The 22,324-nt window shown below is 39.1% G+C and overlaps 1 protein-coding gene and 1 long non-coding RNA gene across 3 annotated transcripts in view; one reads left to right on the top strand and one right to left on the bottom strand.

The window, feature by feature from the left end:
- Positions 1-22,324, top strand: part of LOC142046593 (uncharacterized) — a 782,351-nt gene that overhangs the window by 127,663 nt on the left and 632,364 nt on the right. The window lies entirely within an intron of this gene.
- COG2 (component of oligomeric golgi complex 2) overlaps positions 1-22,324 on the bottom strand; it is a 46,739-nt gene that overhangs the window by 18,859 nt on the left and 5,556 nt on the right. For both annotated transcript variants that reach the window (XR_012655582.1, XM_032806388.2), the window contains exons 2-9: positions 19,741-19,902; positions 18,869-18,934; positions 16,654-16,734; positions 15,408-15,511; positions 13,901-14,009; positions 11,131-11,310; positions 6,178-6,302; positions 3,141-3,267 (exon numbers count right to left, since the gene is read on the bottom strand). Coding sequence is in view for 1 of the 2 variants with exons in the window: in XM_032806388.2 (XP_032662279.1) it covers positions 3,141-3,267; positions 6,178-6,302; positions 11,131-11,310; positions 13,901-14,009; positions 15,408-15,511; positions 16,654-16,734; positions 18,869-18,934; positions 19,741-19,902 (954 nt within the window). In the remaining variant the exon portion in view is untranslated. The remainder of the gene's footprint in view (positions 1-3,140; positions 3,268-6,177; positions 6,303-11,130; positions 11,311-13,900; positions 14,010-15,407; positions 15,512-16,653; positions 16,735-18,868; positions 18,935-19,740; positions 19,903-22,324) is intronic.

Here is a 22,324-nt window from a genome sequence, read left to right on the forward strand (position 1 = left end):
CTGCAGTGCATTTGTAACAGTAGGACCTTTACCACATACTGCTGCATTGCGTGCAGTGGTGTGCCAAAAGTCACTTATGAAGCACTAAAATCATCTACAAAAAGAAGGCCTAAAGCTGCTGTTAGGTAACTTGCTTTTTTAAGTTCTCATTGGTCTTAGCACCTACAATGGGGATATTAAGCTCCTGGGCAGCCTTGAAACTAAAGAAACAATTAGAACTAGTCTTCAGTGTCAACCCATCTGCACGGGGTACAATTACAGCATGGTTTGCCTCTGAGATGGTTAAAGCATAGTTTCATTTTGGTATGTGGAGAACAGTGCAGTTCTTAAAGCATAAGTCTTGGTCTGGCTGGGTCCATCGCCCAATATGGCTGTATTTGCAGCATGCTGGAATAAAAAACAGACTGAATGACAAATTTAGGGAATGCCCTTTCAGGCCTTCTTTCTTAAGATGGTAATAAATTTAGCAGTTCAAAGAAGGATAACAGGACCTTAACGTTTAAGCCAATAAAGTATATTAATCACAAATACTAACGACATACTCAGAACAGACCTCTTTCGGTTACAGCTCAGGAAAGAGCTTAAAAGCATTTCTCTGGTTCTTAATAAAGGCATTGTGTGTAATAGAGCAGGGGGCTGGGAGTTCTAGCCCCAGCCTTCTTACTAAATGTGTTTGTCTACCTTGGACAACTTACTTCAGAAGACTAAACACAAAAACAAGGCCAAAATTTTCAAACTTGGGTGCCTAAAATTTGACTCCTAAATCCACATTTAGGCCCCTAAACAAAAAATGTCCAAATATTCAGAAGTGTTGAGCTGCCACAAAGCTCACTGAAGTAAATGAAAACTGCAGAAGCTCTGCCTTAGTCAATCTAAAAAATAAGTTGAAAGTGGCTTCTGTTATTGAACCTGCTTCTGAGACCCTGTGCCAATTTTTGTCAGTTTCTTTTCTTAAGTGTTTTTCCATCCTCTTTTGCTGTGTGAATAAGCAGGCAATACTGTGTACAGTGATATCCTTAGTGTGAAACTTACTATATACAAATTGCTGACAAATGCACAATGTAAATGAACTTTAACAGCTAGAGAAAGTTTACTTCCTGTACCTTTGGAATTCAAAAGTCATACGGTCAATTTCATTTGAGATTGAGTATTCCAATATCTGGGTTACAAACAATGCAGGAATTATTTTAAAAGTGCCTATGGAATTTATTTTAATTCTTGGAAACATTTCTGTTGGTCTTTCAACAACAATGGACTTTACGGCATTTTGACACTTGAAATTTTAATTTCTTATTGATTTTAGGTTAAAATATTTTAATGACTCATTCAAAATTGCTAAATTCTCACTTAAGTAGTCAGTCGGGGAAGTCCTATGTTTTGATGGAATGGTGTAACAAGGTCAATTTTGTTTTAATCTGGATCATGGGTCAATATCAGTTTAATTTAAAAAGGCAAGCTTTTAAAAGTTATTCTTTTTACATGGAGATAAGCTTTCAGTAAAGATACAAAGATTCCAATTTAACCTGAGCAGCATGAAGGACAAAAGCACCATGCAACTGACAGAGTGTCATACACAGGGCATTGAATGGAACACTAAGGAGCAGGTGATGCTTTATGGAAAACTGAAAAGCATTCTCTTTACACACACACACACACACACACACACACACACACACACACACACACACACACACACACACACACACACACACACACNACACACACACACACACACACCCACACACACACACACACACACACACACACACACACACACACAATTTCCTTATCCGAGACATCTGCATGACAACAGGATCTGTCTTTCTTTAACCTTCTTATGACGCTTGTCCCTTATTTAAACCCCGAACCTGCAAACACATGTGCTTAACTTTAGGCATGTGAGTAATTACATTGTGTGTGTTTACAAGAAGACCACCTTACATTCTAAGAGAAATTGATCTGTTTTTATTACAAATAGTTTTGCATGAAAATAGGGAGAACCATTTGACGGATACACCTACATATGCAAGGATTTTCAACATTTTCTTAAATAGTCCGATTGCACTGATGTACCTGGTATGCCTCCTCCCTCCCTCTCCCGCCTTGAGATCTTTTGTTACTAATAGTCACCCCGCCATCTTAAAAAGAGTAACGTCAGAATGCTTATAAATAGAGCTAGTTACAAAGAGGATTTAATCAATTAAGAGAGAGTCATAAGAAAGAAAAATAAACCCCAAATAAAGCTATTTTGACATTCTGGTTTAGATAAGGACACAGGCATCTCACCAGCTGAACTCATGACAAAGCAGAAGGCTTACCATTTCCTAGTCTGTCATCTGTTCAGATGATAAGCTGCATTCTCTATGTCCTACTCTACATCAGATTCAGCTTTCAGCTGACAAGTATCAATAAAATGTCATCTCTCACAGACATACAGCAACATTGTTCACAATTATGGAAAAATTGTAGTGACAGGTATTTCCATACACTTCAGAATCTAATCCATTTTTGAACACACGTAGTAAATATTTATGACATTGTAAAGTAGTTCTTTCAAGAGGCCATTTCTCCTAAGTTATTTATATTCACATTCCCTCAAAATACTTGAATTATTCAAACTGCCCTCTGAAACATCTTCAGTCACGGCATTGTTAGTGACGAAAAAGACTAAAGGTTGAGAGAGAAAGATGGGATACCACAGGTTTTTTTTTTTTTAAAAAACCTTTCCACAGGAAAGGGCAAGTCACATTCAAATGCCAAGTTGCTTCCCAGATGTTTAACTAACACAACAGCTGTTTCTTTCTAGAAGTTCCAGCCTCCCTCTCTCTCTTTCATTTACGTTGTGTTTTTCTATAAACTAGAGATATCTGCTGTCTTGCAAAGGTTAAGCCCAAATTCACATGACCATGTAGGTCCCACTACCTTCAGCATGAGTTCTGCCCATGCATCTGAAAGCAGAACTTGCTAAGAAAGTTAAAATAGAATTTAAACTATCACATGATCTCTAACACACATCTTATTCAGAGGCATGCAGCAACATGAATTTTCACAAAAGAATCTGAAAAAACAAGCTAGAAAACATAACACAAACTTCTTCCCCATATCAAAGTTATAGCAAATGTAAAAACATGTAAAATTACCTCATGAAATACATCTGGGTTTCCAGGATTAAAAAGTGATGGCAATTTTTCTTCTAAGCCACGTACTATTTCTGGCCATACTGAGTTCACTAAAAAATCATATCCAGGAACAGTATTTGCTTTTTCACTGCAAGAGGATAAATATTTCAGTTATTTCAATCCCCCACCCCCCAAAAAAGGTAAGTTTCACTCATGAAAGTTCAAATTTAGCAATACTGTTAATGAAAACTCAGGAACTACATTATGTAGTTTTTCTTAATTAGAAAAAAATTATATAGGCATGTTCACTCAGCTAAACTAGTTTTCTTTCTGTGTTTTTCACAGTTTTCATATCTACTATGTCTATGTTGGAGCACCATATTTGAGACAACCATATTTGTTCCAATTTAATACATTTTCTAGAAAAACAATAGCGTTATGCAGATGCAAATTTTTAGTACATTCTGGAAAAAACCCAAACATTTATCAATAAAAAAATTCCTACTCCAATATGTATATTTTAAAGTTTCAACAGTTCCTTCATCAATCAGATGCCAAAGGGAAATATGATGTTGGGAAGAAAGGGAATTCCTCTGTTTGCTTCCTCTGAGTCTCATTTCTACATGCAGCAAGTGGTGCTATGCTGATGGTTAAAAGTTTATCCTGAATTTCCAAATTCAGAAGCTGACAGAGCAGAAAAAGAAAGCAGCATTTATACTTCTAGTAGGGTACACCAGAGTAAATACCAAAAACATTCTCCAATTAAAAGAAGGATTAAAAATGTTGAGGGATTAACAGAATTGAGATGTTAGTAAAATGCAAAGACGTGTAAAAAGCACAGCAACAGATGGCTAAATAGAAAAGTAATTCTGCAGTCTCTAGAGACTAAATTCTAAGCACTGCTAATAGTAGCAGTCTACTACATTAACCAGCCTCTGAATAGACAAATTAATGGATACAGTTTAGCAGACTTGAATTCTGTAGGCTTCAAAACAGGCAGCTTAACTGCAACAGGAATTAAGTGTCTTTGAGTAGACAGCAAAAAGAGGTATACAGATCAATCAAATCTGTAGTTCCAGTACACATAATGAATTAGTCAAACCTATGGGGAAAAACTAAAAATTCTTCTCTCTTTTGTTACACAGACAATCCAGTAATTTTGAAAACTGAATTTTCTAATAACTTCCTTGTGCCCCTCTCCTTCGATGGAGGACACAGTCAAGTTCCCTTACTTCAAAGAAAAATCTATCATATAGTATTGTGAATGACGAAAGAAACCCCAACCATTGGTTTACAGATAATGACCATGGCAACCACTCCTTCTGGGAGTACTATCAGAGCGGGATGGGGGGTTACATCCTCAGTAGGCCCAGTCTTCATTCTGGAATGAACCAAAGCTCCAAGGGATGACTGGACACTAGATCCTGGAGTTCTGGTCATATTTCCATCTGTTTGTAGCTTGATGTGAAAGGCAGTGATGCCCAGCTACTTGCACCTCTGGGCAATGTCCTAGACTTCCAACACGGCAGCACAGGGAAAAGACTCATTGTATCAGTCACTTAGCAGATTGTTTCCTTGCCAGAGACATCAGTCACATGGACAAGAGAGTCACTGAAGGAAATGAAGATAGGACAGACACCTCAGCAACCTGAGGTTCTAAGCTGATGACCTGCTCTTCCTTCTTCTCCTTAAATGTTTAAGGTGCCATTGACCTTTCTATCAAAACCTCCCACTGACTTCTCTGAATAATGTCACTTCCCAACACAACTGGGCTTCTTGGTGACTCAAGCCCCTGGTTTCCTGGAGGCCTAGTGCCCTGCTCTGAGGGCTTTCCCTCTACTCTTCGAGGTGGCTAGGCCCAATTGATAACAGAAGGGAAGGTCCCAGATAGACTTGCTGCAGAAGGCATGGACTGCTGCATGGTCAGGCCAAGCTGATGGACTACTGTAATGGTACTCAGTTTCATTATTGTCGTACAGTAACTCCTCACTTAATGTTGTAGTTATGGTCCTGAAAAATGCAACTTTAAGCGAAACGATGTTAAGCAAATCCAATTTCCCCATAAGAATTAATGTAAATGAGGGGGTTAGGTTCCAGGGAATTTTTTTTCACCAGACTATATTTTATATTGTAAGTTTTAAACAAACAATTTAATACTGGTACAGTGATGATGATTGTGAAGCTTGGTTGAGGTGGAGGAGTCAGAGGGTGGGTGGAATATTTCCCTTACTGCTAAAGGATGAACTAGCAATTGACTGAGCCCTCAAGGGTTAACTCTCTCACTCTGCAAGGCAGCAGGAATGGAGGGAGATATGTGTATTTCCCTTAAGTACACTGCCCTGTTAATTAAATCAGCTTGCCAAGACAGCAGCTGTTACAAGCTCCCTCCATCCTGAGCCCTGCTCTATAGAAGATGGGGTAAGCAGGGTTCAGGAGCAGGTGGGAGGGGGACACCCTGACATTAGCCCCCCTCTTCCTTCCCTCCCCTCCAGCACAGCAAGCAGGAGTCTCCGGGAGCAGCTCCAAGGCAGAGGGCAGGAGCAGCACATGGCAATGGGGGGAGGGACACAGCTGAACTGCAGGCAGCTGCTGCACAGGGAACTTACGGGAGCGGGGAGCTGACAGGGGGAGCTGATAGCAAGCTGCTGGTCCACCCTGGTTCCAAGCCCCCACCAGCTAGCTGCAATGGGCTGCTCTTCCTGCAAGCAGTAGACAAAGCAGGCAACTGCCAAACTACATTAGAAAGGAGCATTACACAACTTTAAATGAGCATGTTCCCTAATTGATCAGCATCGAAACAAGGTTAACCAGGACGACTTTAAGTGAGGAGTTATGGTATATCATTTCTCCCCCTTCTCAGGCCCAGTGCTACAGCATCAAGAAATCTTGTTCACAACATTTTTTTAAAATGTGCGGATATAAAAGAAAAACAGTATTGATTTTAATCTTTAGGAAAGGACAGGCAAATCCTTTGTGTATTGTAGTTAAATATCATACAGGTCATTCAGAAGTACTGGATAATCAACAACTGTTACAACTATAGCTGACAACCTGTTACCTTGACATAGCTCCCCCTGTTACTTCACGCAAGAGACGGCAATGGTGAGGAACAAACTCCAGCAGTTTATTGTACATGGCCTGCAGGCCATTGGGATGAGATTGAACATACTGTTCCACAATCACCTGCCAGGAAGCGTTTAATGTGAAACATCAGACAGGAGAACATGCAGAGAAAAAACAGTCAGATGTAAAACACACACATGCTGAATTCAATAAATATTACAACTGCTACAATGTAATGCCCTTTTTGAGTTATATATTTTATTTATCTTATGTAGCACTCTGGTTGGCTTAGCCAGCCACTGGAATCATTCAAATGTGATTAGCATCATGGTATTTAGGTGCTTCAAAAACAAAAAACTTTAATAAGTGGACTAGAATAGGAATGTAGCAATACACAGAAAGCTCACTTTTCAGGAGTCCCAGTTTATCAACCTGCTCTTATTTATTGTAATAATTTGTCCCCCGTAAAATGCATAGGACTGGAGTTATTCTAAGGGACAATGTTAGATTAAAAATGATGCTTAAAGACATTTCTTTATGTATGTTTACCAAAAACAACTCAAATTATTTAAAATCTAAGAACTTTAAAACTGAATTTAGTTTCTACTTTCTATAACTTTTTTTGCAGCTCTCAACATTGTTAAAAACAGACAGTTTCTAATCAACAGTACTTGCAGGTGTGCATACACTGCCACAATAGCTGGTTTGCAAATACCACAATGGAATGTTTCTTGTAAACTTTTCCTTGGAGTTAAAAAAAAAAAAAAAAAAAAAATTAAAAAAAGGAAAATTTTCTACCAGTTTTAGTTTTTGTAAGAACAAGCTTTCCAAAGCCTACAATTTGGTCTTGGTTGGGCCTTGATCAAAAGCCTACTGAAATCAACTAGAGTCTTTCCACTGACTTTAATAGACATTGGATTGGGTCCACAGTCCCTTTCAAATAGCTTTTTATTGTCGGTTTTTAAAATCAACCCAAGCTATGGTGAGCTTTTGTTACAGGGTATTTTACCCTTTTAAGAGAATTATTATTTGTATTAGTGTAGCACGTAGGAGCCTTAGTCAGGGATCAGAACCCCACTGTGCAAGGCACAGTACAAACAGAACTAAAAGATAGATAGTTCTGCCCCAAAGAGTTTACAAAGTATAGAACAACACAAAACAGACAGATGCAACATTGTCTATTTTCAGTGCTGTCCCACTGATTCCTTGTATTCCCCATCCATCTGTCAGGATATTGTATATTTCCCTTTTTAGTCCTTTAGGATAGTAGGTGAGAGAAAGAAGGGATCTTGAGAACCTAACATAACAATGGACATAGTTTCTTGCCTTTCCAGTGGTTGTTTTGGTTTAACTAAGGATCTGAGAGCAGTACTTCTAACAGACAAGGTGAGGGCTCTATTCTTTTTCCCTTTCAAGACCCAAAGGTTGTGCCCTGTGAATATTTGGGTACATGGGTGAGATGAGTCGGAATGGTTCATAACAGCTTTCTCGCATTTATTTCAAAACTGTTACAGGTTTCGTCCCTCTCTCTGAGCAGAAAAAAGAACATGTTCAATGTTGTGCAATGTGGCCACAACCACTGACATCAGAAAAGGAGACTACTCTTCCACAACAAGAGTGAAAGAACCATAGCTTAAAGGGGAAACAAAGTCAGCTATTAGCCTCCAGATGCAAAGGCATCTCTCATTACATAATGAAGAAATCTCCCTAATTTGATCCATAAAGAGTCAGCCACTGTGTAAGCAACTGCTACACAGATCACCCCTGGGACTAACAAAGAATCACAGGTGTGGCAATCAGCAGCTAAAAGGAACTGAAGCAGAACAACCTGAAGTAGTAGTTTAAGGACACTTCTGCCCATCTGCCTGGATCTTCAGGGAGGCCAGCTAGGCTGAGGAAATGTTACTGTTCAGCCCCAGAAACGAGAGATCACAATATGGGAATGTGCTCAAGTATTTGAGAAATAAAATCCCTTCGTTACTGATTTTGATAAAGAGATGTTGTTCTGCACCTTAAATATTTGTCATCTTTAGCAAGACACCAGTCACAACATAGCATAAATAGGACTTTACAAGAACAGCTTGCTCTGTCCTAGTAGTAGGGAGAGAAAATGCAGCGCCACTCAGCACCTCACACTGCTCAATAGCAGCCCCTTCAACTGAGAAGAGCTTTATTAAGTCTCTCTCAACTAAGAGAATGGTGGCCATAACAGAGTCTAAAGGGTAAAGTAGTGTGAGAATGAACGATTAAATTGACTCACAATCCAAAGCCACCAGATGAGGAGGAAAAATATTATGCAGTCCAGAGAACAACATGTTAGAGTAGGAGAGATTCCTTACTGCTCACAATAATGCACATGAGAAGCATACATTACAAATATTTTGTTCTTTAATAGAAAAAAGGTACATATATGTCATCAGGTATTATTGAGATGACTCAGGTATTATACATGTTTTTCCCCCAAGAAGACATAGCATGAATGGGCCAGATCTTTCAGAACCATTAACAGTGTTGAAAGCTTTAAGATACTAATTTTAGTACAGTAATTTTTTAATTCAATCAAAAAAAACAAGGAAAACACCCAGAGCAAGACAGTCAATTAACAGACTCACTGAATATAATTTAATAGGGGTTTACTCAGATCCCAGGAGGGAGTGAGTGACCTCCGAAACAATATGGAGGTGTTACCTGTTCCTGGAAAGAATTCCTAATTGGCTGTGAAGAAAAGTGTATAAAACTTGAAGAGCTAAACCCCCTATATTAATTTTCAATAGAGGAAAAAACTATTTTAAATATGAGAACATGTAGAATAGCACTTCCTAACAACTTGGTATATGATTTATGTGTGTGTGCCTGTATTAATGTACATGATTAATTGGCAGTAACAACTGTTTTGAGTGCATATAAATCAGATTAATCTGTGGAAGAGACAGGAAAAACTGATTTTAAAGAAGACACACACACACGCTAGAACAATGTGTAGAATCTCAGAATAATAATTAACAGACAATTATAGTGTTTTTTAAAAGCCAAGAAGAGAAACATAACTGAAACCTGAGTGATACGCCAATTTAACTTTATATATCCCCAGTGCAAACTGAGAGGAAGTGACACCAGTATGAAGATCAGGAACTTAATTAAAACTACTGTAAACTTATTTTCTATATCTATTTGAAAATATGGAATGACCTGATGCCAGATATGCTAATGATGGGGTTTTATTACCATGACAGATGCTGAAACTACGTGCAGTATCTCTGGGAGAACACATGTATTAAGTTTACATATCACTGTGGGCCAGGGATTGTATGCATGATTGTGGTCTACCTGACTTGGGAGGGTTACCACCATAGATCATTCAGGAACTACAGGAGTGGGATGTGATTAAGGTGAATCACTCACACCTCCACAGTAACAGCACCCCCTGACAAAGTTCGTGAATTCTGGTTCAAACTGGGTTTCCAGAGACTAGGAAGACAAAGAAAGGCGGGTTTAGTACAGGAAGGCTGAATTTAAATGGACTCCAGGCCTTTTTTCTGTTCCAGCAACAGATGGGACCTTCTGTCCGAGGGGGCCATAACCCCTGCAGGAGGGTTGGAAAGGACTTTGGCTTACCAGAGTCCCCAAGACTGATGGATGATCCCTGATAAGCTTTTAGCAAGTGTTTAGGACCTTTTGTTGTTCATGTTTTTTTCTGAAATCCTTTTACTTTAAAAATAACTGGGCTTGCTTATAAAGGGCAGTGTAATAACTGCTGGCAAAACTCTGTTCACAGCCCTCAGAGAGAAAGAAAAGCACTAGCACGGGCTATTAGGCAGACTGGCTTGCTGGGGATATCACAAGGCACGGCAGGAAGCTGCGCAGTCTTAAAACTTTCCTGGTCAGAAGAAATTGGGACAAGTGACAACCAGAGACCTAAGACCTGACTGGGAACTCCTGGAGTAGACCATGAAGGGGTGAATACAGGTTCACTTACCCTGAAACTATTACAAATAGCTTAGCATGATGCCCCAGACAGAGCTCGAGGCCTTGTTACCACAGCCAACTAAATTTGCATCTTTGAAGTTGAACCAGCAGTAGTGACAGTGGGAGTGCTAGTGTCGATCAGCTGGTAGAAGGGCCAGTGACCAGCTGATGCCAAGTATACATTAGTTTTCTGACTATTGCTATTACTAGTTCAGATTATTTTTTTTGTGGCGGGGAAGGGAGAAGTTTCCAGTGTAGAAAAGGTTTACAAACATCTGGGCAGCTAACAAAGGCTTTGTCCACATTGGCAATTTTAGGGAAGTCTTCCACCACTACATTACCAACAGTGTAGCAGCATTAGTGCTAGAAACAGTGGGAACAGAAGTGTAGATTAGCCACCAGCACTTTTAACTCCCAAACTGAATAATCCAGGCCAGAGCATGTCTTGACATTGTGGAAAAAACCCTGGCACGGCTGGTTTACACTAACATTATTTCCACCACTGCCAGTAGAGCTGCTTCAACACTCGTGCAACGGTGGGAACCTTCCACCAGAACTGACAGTACAGATAAGATCAGAGAGATCAGATACTTCCTGACCCTGGAGAAAGATGGTGAGATTGAAACAGAATGCATTGTCAAGAGTATAATTTCTGAAATCTGAGATTTTCAACTTGTTTAACCAATATTCTATAATTAACAGGTCTGGGCTTACCAATTACACTTATTGTAGTCTAACATTAGTTATGACTGTATTTTGCTTCGCTTCTGTTTTGATTTTTCTATTGCCCATGCCTAATTTACTTAAGATAACCGAAATTGGATACTGATATTAGGGGATACTATCAAACAACCTAAAGCTGGAAAAAGGAGTTTTGAAGGTGCTAACTGCACTCAGAGGGACCACGAGGGAAGCTAGGCATGTTCACAGGTAAACAAATTATTTTCCCAAGCCAGTTACTTTTCTTTGGCTCTTATCTTACCTCATTTACATATGGTTTTACAAGAACCTGGCCAACTAATGCCTCTGCATCTCGTGTTTTGTCAATTGTTGCATAAGTCCGTAAGCAATGACGTACTATCTCAACATTGGACGTTTGAAGGCCTTCCAAGAGCAGCCCTTCCAGAGACTGCTGCAACATAGCTGTTATTCCAGCTATACGCTACAGAAAAGAAGAAAATAAAAACAGAGCATTGCCCTCTTTACAGGAGTTATGTGCAAGAAGATTTACCAACATCACACGTTTCTAAAATTAAAATGTGTACATTCAGAATTGTAGTAACGTTAAAATCCAATGGATTAAAATAAGCCTATGGATTATTACTGTATATTTAACTCCATATCATGAAATTACTCAATTTAACAATGTTAAACTAGAAAAAAATCAACTATTGTCTTTTGTATATTGAAAAATCAATCTGGTAAACAGTCTAGGATCTGATTGACATGGGAGAAATGATAAGTCAACAGTTGTTCTCCCCAATTACTAACCTACACCTTGTGTCAACACACACAACCCCATTGAATCAATTGCTAGTGGTAAGAATTGTGACATTTACCCCTGGATTTTATGAGAAAAGCAGTGATTGAGTCTGAAACGTTTCAGGTCAAAGAAATGAGCGCCAATATGACTGCATCCTATTAGCACAAACGAAGCACTGCCATGGTAGACAGCTGCCAGGGCTAGCAGCTGCTTCAGCCAGCAAACCTCCTTTAAGTTTCCTGGAGGAGGGTCTCCCTCTGGCAATATCTTCTCCACTTAAGCCCCACTCATTCCCAACACTCTCCCCAGAAATACCCCCTTGGCCATGCCTTTCCAGGAGATTCCCCCAGTAAGTGTACCACTGTACATCTAATGTCTCCCAATATGAAGCTGATGATTCAACTGTTGACCCCCAGTCAAGTCCCTTTTATGACTCCTCTCAAAGTATCCTCTTAAAAAATTCTCTCCTTGGAAATGCTCCCAGAATCCATCCTGAACAGCCTAAGCTGGCAATCCAACTGTAGGTCACCAGCTGCAAATAAATCATTTGAAAACACACAGCTGGGTCACTGGCTGACAGCATTTATAGAGAAGGCACCCCACAGTTTTGCTACTCTTGAAATATTCCACTAATGTTCCCACCTTTCCCCCTGCACTATTCTCAGCTGGTAGTTCAACTGCCAGCTTCAAGCGGTGGCCTTGCGAACCACCTGTGGTTCAAACTGCTACATGCAGTCTGTGATACACAATTGCAATGCTGGTGTCAGATGTCAGGGGGCATTAGTTGAGTGGGGCTGGGCAGAGGGGAGTATCAGACAGAACTGAGGGAATGTCTATAATGCAATATAAGCCCACAGTTGTTAGAACATGAGTTAGCAGATCCTGGGTTTGTTAACCTAGGGCTTGAGCATCTACGCTCATTTGTAACCCCATTATAGGAATTGTTGAACCCTGGGTCCCAAGCTGGGCTCTACCATGTACATGGCATTATGAGGGCCTGAGTCCAACCACCCATAACCCAGACTTCCTAATGCCCTCCCAAAATGTGGCCACTCTAGTCCTTTGTGGTGCAGTATGGGAAAACTTGACTGTCCAATACATCTGACTGTTCAGAAGACAAAAAGTCCACCAGTGGGATACTTTCATAGAACTCCCAGAGTCCAGGGGGACTGCATCTACACTGCAATGAACTAGAGTTTGAACCCTTGGTCCCAGTTTGACTCAAGTTCATGGGGTCCTGGGTCTGAGCTCTGGGTTAGTGCAACACTGTAATTAAAGACATGTGGCTGGCCCATGTCAGCTGACTTGAGCTCATGGGGCTCAGGATATGGGTCTGTTTAATTGTGGTGTACACACTTGAGTTCGGGCTGGAGCCTGAGATGTGGGACCCTGCAAGGTGAGGTGGGGGTGGGGGTCTCAGAGCTTGGACTGCAGCCTGAACCTGAACATCTATGCTTCAAACAGAGCCACAGTCCAACCCAGCTAGCACAGGCGAGCTGTGTGTGTCTAATTCAGTAGTGAGCAACCTGCTGCTTGCAGGCTGCACGTGGTCTGTCAGAGTAATCCGCTGGCAGGCCGTAAGACCGTTTCTTTATATTGAATGTCCACAGTCATGGCAGCCTGCAGCTCCCAGTGGCTGGGAATGGCGAACCACAGCCACTGGGAGCCGAGGGAAGCTGTGCCTGCAGATGGTCAATGTAAACAAACTGTCTCACGGCCCATCAGCAGATTACCCTGACAGGCAGCATGTGGTCCACAGGCTGCCCACCACTGGTCTAATTGCAATGTAGACATAACCTAAGAGGTAGCTCACTGGCTGAAGAAGCCATCAAAAACAACAGCCACCACACGTGAATCAGTTTAAGGCAGCACTGCTGTGGACACAAAGGCAAACCTTTAATCAATTCAGGGTAGCTACTGTGGAAAACACTCAATTGTTTATGCTTCAGTTTGTATAAGATAACCAGAGTTAATAAATCCCCAGAGTACCAAGGCTAGATTTAGGCTAAGGATAAAATGTTATGCTGACAAACATTTAATATAATTTCTTATTTTCTATTCTTATTCTCAACTGTTCATCTGAAAGATGCTGGAAAATAACAGCATGAACACCCACAGAAGATAGCGCTGGTAAAGGAATGTTTTAAACTAGGAACCTGTTTTGCCCAGAGCTAATTTAAACATTATTGTTGATGTAATGTCAGTATTTCTGTACCTAATGCATATGTTAGATTTAATGAAGGTTAAGCAGGATAACAGTGGTACTTACTGGTCTCACTTTGTCCAAAAGAGGCATTCCTTTGCTTTGTACTGCATGAAATTGTAATTGGTTAAATTCTGTGGCAATTCTCTCTAAAATCTGTCCAGTCAAAAGTGGGCTAAAAAAGAATGTGTGTGTATGTTAGGTTAGAACGTGCAGTTCAATATACAATAAGGCCTCCACAAACAAAATCACTTCCACCTAATGGTCAGATGCACACCGCTCCCCACCCAACTCTCAGCTCTAACATGGGGGAGGCAGGGCATGAGGTCAGAGTTACAATGTTTTCCCTGTGAATAATGGTAAGAGGCAGGCATAGTGGGCAATCATGCCTCAGCAGCCCACAACATTGGTCCCTGCAATGACGGTCCTGTTTGTTGTCATGGGGGAAACCAGTTTTACAGAACTCAACAGCTCTGGAAAGGAACAAATCTATCTGATGGAGGAAACCCTCTCTTTGCCCATCCCCTGTGGCACAGCAGCATTAATGAGGGCTGTCTCTGAGGAAATAGCCATGTCTTCTTCATCCCAGCATGGCTGCACTAAACTTCCCCATTCCCTAAAACTGAACTGTTATTCCTACACTCAGCCTCAGCTTTCACTGTGTTCCCCCTTTACATAGGAGGAGAGGATGTGTCCAGGGCTCCTACATCCACTCTCCCGCCTAATCCTCCCATACTGGTCCTATCCCCTAGTCATGCCCCCTTGTGCCACAACTGAAGAGCAGTGGAGCTGATCTCATGCACCAAGAGGCACGCATAAGACTAGCATTTCCCCTCCCTATGAACTACAGCTAGTTTGCTGGCAAGGTGAGGTATGTGAGGATCACGTCTGGTACGTCAGCCCCATGGCAGCTGGAGAGAGAAGTCCCATCCATCTTTGCTTAGAGGCAGAGAGAGGGGAACTTGTCCCTGAAGTTGTCTGAGAAGTCCAAGTACCAGACTGGCTCTTCATGAAGCTCCCCTCCACCACAGATACTACATCGTCAATCCTATATACATCATCATGCTGTTGGCAATTTTCTTTTCAGTTATGTGAAAAAGTCAAGGAAACAGGAGAAGTCACTTTTGGTTTTACTCCCAACGGTACCGGAGTAAACGGTACATTTGCCGAAACATGGGAGGGATTTCAGAGCCAGAGGCATTAAAGATTATTGGCAAATGGATTCTGAAAAAAACACCACCACAAAAAATGTCAAAAATGTACTCTTTAAAAATTGATTAATGAGCATGCAACAATCTACTTTTACTCAAAAAAACACTCAATTTCAGCGTTTATGAAAATGTTAAGTTCTATATTTAGTTTACTGCCACTTTTGCACAACGATAACTGAGATTTTAAGAATCCTGTAAAATTTAGAACTATGGCACTATCTTAATTGTGGTCTTGCTGTCATTCCACCATATTTAAAAATCTAAACATGTGTAAGAGTATTTGTAAATTCTGGTACAGTACAACCATGAAAAACTGCACTTGTTGATTAGGAATAGATCTTGAATGTTTGCACATTCCTTACCTGTTTGCTTCTAATAAGGACAATTCTTTAGAGCTTTGGGAGTGTAGAATTTTCTCAATTTTTTCAACTGATTGAATAACTTGAATAAGTCTCAAGACACACATCTGTAAATAAAGCAATATTTACCATCATGTTCATCTCCAGTTTCAGTCTCCATTTTCTAATTATCATCAACTCTGAGAATGGTACTGGGGCCACTCTTCACATTTTTGGCTGAAAGTTTCTTAAGAATCTGAATGTGTTTAAGAGAACAAAGAGGACCCAGGAAATTATATACCAGTTCAGCCACACTTTAAGACAAACGTGGACAAATTGGAAAGTCCACAGGAAAGCAACAAAAATGATAAATGGTTTAGAAAACCTGACTTATGAGGAAGGTTTAAAAACGAGGCATATCTAATCTTGAGAAAAAACGACTGAAGGGGGAATGAGAACAGTCTTTAGATATGTTAATGGCTATTATAAAGAGGATCGTGATCAACTGTTTTCCATGTCCACTGAAGGTAGGACAACAACGGGATTACTCTGCAGCAAGGGAGATTTAGTTTAGATATTAGGAAAAACTTTAACTATAAGGGTAGATAAGATCTGGAATAGGTTTCCAAGGCAGATTGTGGAATCTCTATCACTGGAGGTTTTAAGAACAGGTTAGAAAACCACCTGTCAGGGATGGCCTAGGCTTATTAGTTCTGCCTCAGTTGAGGGGCTGGCCTTGATCACTTTGAGGTCTCTTCCAGCCCTACATTTCTATGATTCTATTTAGGTATAATGGTGTTAAGCATAATAGGAACTACATTACATTTTAGTACATGTTCAAATAATTCTTGTTCTTCCACCTCAAAATAAATTAGATTTTTCTTGCATAAGTCAAAAATTAAACTTCTCTCTCTCCAGGTTTATTATACTACATTTAAATTATGTGGACGTTTACACACCAAATGGAAATGGTAGTGCAGTCTTTTCTATATAGAGTGACAAGTAGAGTAAGTGTTAATAGTAGGAATGGCTTGACTTAATGATAAAAAGAAATCTGGGATTATGATTGATTGACCATCACTCACCTTATAGTACCAGGAGTATCCAAACAATGGATGTCTAACTTTTACATGTATAAAAGCAGCGCACAGTACGATATGGACGACACAGCCATCTCTCTGAATGTCTTGTTTTAACGGTTTGGGGGGGGGGGGGGGGAATACATAACTAATTAGTGTATTTTCTTCCCCCAGCTATTTGTCTGTTGTACCTTTTTTCTTCTGATATCCTCTTGTTTAGACATACGTTCATCTACTGCCCGAATTCCTTCACTCACGCACGACTTAAGGCTCTGAGAGAGACATGAATTAATGTGGAAAATTTGGCTTAGTGATATGGAAAAATTTAAGCCCAAGAACACATCAATTTGTGTCAATTAAAAAAAGAAGGGTTTGGCTGTCCTTAAGAACTGTTCATTTCTATGGGTTTGCAATCATTTTTATATTTTTTAAAAAAACTTCTCTCTTTCCTGTTATGATGTAAGAGACAAACAATAGGGAAAACTGATTAACTGAGATACAGAGAAAACAAGCTGAAATATACAGTACATGAATTGCTCTCAAATGCATAAAGTAAATAAAACTGAAATAGAGGAATAATATTTTCAGTTATATTTAAGAGCGACCATACTGGGTCAGGCCAATGATCCATCTAGCCCAATATTTGGTCTACAACAGTAGCCAGTACCAGAGCTTCAGGGGGAGCGTACAGAACAGGGCAGCTGGAGTGACCCACCCTGTCTTTCCCTCCCAACATATGGCAATCAGAGGTTTAGGGTCATCCTGAGCATAGGGGTGCATCCCTAACCATCCTGGCTCATAGCCAGCGATGGACCTATTCTCCGTGAACTTATCTAGTTCTTTTTTTAACCCAGTTATACTTTTGGCCAATATCCCATGGAAAAGGGTTCCACAGGCTAATTGTGTGACGTGTGAAAATAGAATTCCTTTTGTTTGTATTTAATCTGCTGCCTGTTAATTTCATTGAATGACCTCTGCAGGAAAGGGTAAATAACACTTCTCTATTCACTTTTGCCATGCCAGTCATGATTTTACAGATCTATCAGATCCCTCCCTTAGTGGTCTCATCTCTAAACAGAACAACCCTACTCTTTTTAGTCTCTGTTCACATGGAAGCCATCCCATATCCTTGATCACCTCTGTTGCCCTTCTCTGAACCTTTTCCAGTTCCATTACATCTTTTCTGAGATGGGGCAACCAGAACTCAAGATGTGGGTGCACCATGGATTTATATAGTGATACGATATTTTCTGTCTTATTTTCTATCCCTTTCCTAATAGTTCCTAACATTCTGCTGGCCTTTTTGACTGCTACTGGGCACTGAGTGGAAGTTTCCAGAGAACTATCCATGGTGACTCCAAGATCTTTCTTGAGTGGTAGCAGCTAATGTAGACCCCATCATTATACATGTGTAGCTGGGATTATTGTTTCCGACGTGCATTATTTTGCACTTAACACGAAATTCAACCACCATTCTGTTGCCTAGTTTTGAGAGATTCCTTTGTACCTCATGAAGTTAGCTTTGGACTTAACTATCTTGGGTAATTTTTTAACATCTGCAAATTTTGCCACTTCACTGTTTGCTCCCGTTTTCAGACCATTAATGAATACGTTGAAGAGCACAGGTCCCAATAAAGATCTTTGGGGGACCCCATTGCTTACCTCTCTTAAATTTACCTAAGTATTACTTGAAACAAACAGTACGTTTTCAGACAGAAGTGTGATTTTTTTTAAGTTGACTGTGTCCCTTTAACTTATGCTTTATTTATGTGGATTTAAACATTTTTCCACCATGGAGGAAAGATAAAATACTAGCACATGGACATTTTCCCCCTCAAAAAGATGAGGTTATAAGTCAAATTTTCAACAAAAATCCTCTAGGAACAGCTGTGAAGATTTTTAACAATATATTTCAGCTGCTAAATGCAAGTCATGCTAGGTGAACTACTGTAACAAAGGTCTCAAAGGAAAAGGGAAGGAAAGATGTCTTTGTGGATAACGTATACAACTGGGAGGGAGGAGATATACCCACTATTCCTGGTTCTGCTGTAGACATCCTTAATCACTCTGTGCCTCAATTTCATGTGTAGAATAGTGCTAATTCTTCACTACACAGTGGTTTCATGAAGCTTATTCATTTATGTCCTTAAATCACTTGAGGTCCTTGGATGGACGGCATTACAGAAAATGAAAAACTACTTCTGCTACGACAGAATTCTTATATCACACTGTCCTCTAAAACAATGAGCAGGAAATGTCGTCTTACATTTCTCATTTTCAAAGACAAGACTCTGATAAACAATTATCAACTCGAGGAATTTAAAAGGCAATTAATTTTCATAAGATAGTATGAGATGTAAGTTTACCGAACTATTTTGAGGTATATACGGATTATTTCAAACATACCATGACCTCTTCTCGTAACTGTCCCAATGGCACTGAAAGCTGATTGAGGGCCTTATCCATGCCAACCTACAGAAATAATAAAAACATACAGTTGGGAAACTATTTGATTATAATAATGTTTGTTTCACTTAACATGTGAATTCATTATTGACTGTATCCATTAGATACAGCACTGTTTTATAGACCTATACAATCCTCACAAAAAAGTCATCTCATCTTGGTTCATATTTATTAGTGATGTGCCAGTATGCTCATTTAATACTACAAGGAAGGCACACAGAAATCAGCATTACTATTTGTCTCAGTGAAGAGACAAGAAGAAAAATGAAAAAATATGCAAACTATATATTTGTACTATGCATCCCAATGCGCCCCATACAGAAATGCAATGAGACATTTCCATTTGAAAAATGAATTGTGGTACTTGGTCAACTGGATTGAACAATACTGACTTGTTACATAGTGTGCATACTTAAAAGTATGGCCATTTCTGAAGGATTCTTATGGGAATCTTAGATCTGTGTCACTCCATTTTAATAATTCAGATATCTGGAGCTTTACATGTATTAAAGGCTTTTCACATTTTAAGGGGCTTGGGGAATTCTCAACAATTATTTACTGCCTTCATACTAAATTCATGATCTTTGAAAAAAATCACAATTATTGCATTTCATCTTACTGCAGACAAAGCAGTTATATAGAAAGTACAGGTACAGCGCATAAGTGTTTTCCAGTCTCTCTCAGTTTGAGGGACAAGAATTCAAGGCCTCTTTACCTAACATGCTAGGAAAGAAAGACATTCACTATTTTGTGTTGTAATTAAAAATCACACTAAAACACTCTCACGCACATCATTCAACTTGAAAACTTACCAGATTTGTTGAAAGATTAACAAAATCCGCATAGTCCTTATTTATTAGTTCTACCATGGCAGTTTTAAGGAGTTTGTAATAGAGCTCCAGATCATCTCTGAGCTCGTCCAGCTGGACACGCTTTCTGCAGTCAGACACAAAGTGATCGACATCAAAGTCTGGCTGAAAATGCAACAAGCAGAAAGAGACAGGGATGTAAATAAAAAACATACCAAAGAAACAGAAAAGAATTGGATCTTTCCTGTAATAAGCATTCTAAATACAACTAAACTGTTGAGCCTACCTGAAGCAAAAAGTGCAGCTAATTGACAAACCATACTCTAGAGACAGACGTTAGCTTTCTGGGATCCTAGACTCATTGGGACAGATGATACTGTCTTCTAACGTGTATTGCAGTACTGTATTATCCAAACCCCTTTACTGCTGCTTTAAACTGCCCATGGATTTACCTGAAAATATGTTACAAGTATGAGCTCAACCCTGAAGCTTTTTTTATAAAGCCACATTGCACTTTGTAGCTAAACACTCAGCAGGCATTGTTAAAGGTTTGATTTTAGTCATGTTGCAGTGGAGAAGTTCAAAGCTTCTGTTAAGATTGCAGCAGGTGGAAAGGAAAACCGAAGATACGGAGATCAACCAACAGATGACAATTTTCAAGAATACTCAAGACTACTAGACAACACTGAGAAATCAGATTGATGACCAAAAAAAAAATCAATATCAAATTAAAGACGTTTCTGTGGAAGGTGAGAGGACAATGGAAAAGAAGCTGAAGCTGCTTTTTCACAGCAGATTATGAAATCTCTAGGGAAATGTCATGGAAATACGAATCTACCTTTCAGGTTCATTCCATCCAGACTCAACTGTATTCTCACTCACAGTCTAGAAAAACCATAAATGATTACAATGGACATACAAACCTGTGCACACAGACAGACAAAAGAGGACACCAATCAACATTCTACAAAATTTCATTATTGATGTTGATTGTGTTCTCTTCAGACTTCTTGATGCTGTATAGAATCAACAAGAATGTAGTGATTCAATATATAGGCCTAATCAATGCCTAAAAATTAGATTGACCTAACTACATCACTTAGGGCTGTGAAAAATTTTGCATCCTGTCTGACATATTTAGGTCAACCTAACACTGCAAACATATTCTATTGAAATTGGATGTTTTACATTTAAATTACACTTTAAATTAAATACAGGTTTATTTAAAACAAACCTATTTAAAATTAAATTTGAAACAGACACTGTGTTAATGCCTAAACTTATTTAAACTAAAAGACAAAACAAAATATATAGCAGTCCATATGTCTGCTGCACAGTTTTAAAGAAAGGCAGATCACTAAACTGCTGGATATCATTGGCTAAGCACCTGAAACCAGAGTTTGTGGAAATGCTAAACCAGCTTTTGAAAGCAGTAGCCTCTTCCGCAGGTGAAGAGAGTATACGTTCTTCATTTCAATTTATTCAAATACTGTAGATCAATTCTATGATTAGCTCAAAGTTTAGAAACTAACTTTGGAGTTACAAAAATAGAACATGTTTTCCTCTTCTAACCTCTGAATAAAAACTAGGTGCAAGAGGCTGACATCTTCCAGTTCTAAAATCCTGAAATAATGGTGACCAGAAATAATCAAGTCAGTTCATTAGCACAGATATTACTTCCTAGATTTAATAAAGCAATTAATTTTAAATGCAAAACACATTTTGATAAACTCCTTTTGATTATATACTGAGCACATTTATGGTAGTTTTATTTAATAAGAAATAAAATGATATTTTCGTGCTTTTTAATTGAATTTGGATTTCCATTCAAATAAAGCTTGGCCCAAGTCACAAATTAAAAATTAATCATCATCTAGTAAAAAGTTACACTATATAATTGCTTAAATAAATGTGTACAGAGATAGCATAGTCTCCTGGTTAGCAAAAAGAAGCACCAAAATTAGTGTAAAGGCTATATTTAACTGCAAATCAACATGTTTTAATGGTTATCAACCAATGAGAACCAATCTTTCTTTGGCAAATCACTAAAAAGCAAAAATGCAAAACATGACTGAAATCAATTATTTAATCAATCCATCCTGAAAGAAAGAGAGATACAGAAGTTGATAAGAATAAAGTACAAGGAAACTGAGAAGCAGCACTGCAGGAATGTCATTTGGAAGCAGTTACAAGCACAAGCATAAAAAACAGACGCCAATCAGATGGACAAGAAAAGGAAAATAATTAAAACAGATTTATGTTTCAAGTTTCCTCCATTACAGATGAAAAGTTAAAGCTTTTTCTTAAAAACTAGCTTATATTTATCCGCAGTATTTACAGTTAAATCTAACATCTACACGCAAATCTGTGATTTCTTCTCATCTTCATGTGTATTTCTCCTAGAAGTGCATTCCTAAGGCCTGGTCTACACTACGCGTTTAAATCAAATTAAAGAGCGTTAAATCGATTTAACGCTGTACCCGTCCACACTACAACGCCCTTTATATCGATATAAAGGGCTCTTTAAATCGATTTCTGTACTTCTCCCCGATGAGAAGGGTGCACTAAAATTCATATTAACAACATT

Source organism: Chelonoidis abingdonii, chromosome 3, assembly GCF_003597395.2.
Source record: "Chelonoidis abingdonii isolate Lonesome George chromosome 3, CheloAbing_2.0, whole genome shotgun sequence".
Taxonomy (NCBI): domain Eukaryota; kingdom Metazoa; phylum Chordata; order Testudines; family Testudinidae; genus Chelonoidis; species Chelonoidis abingdonii.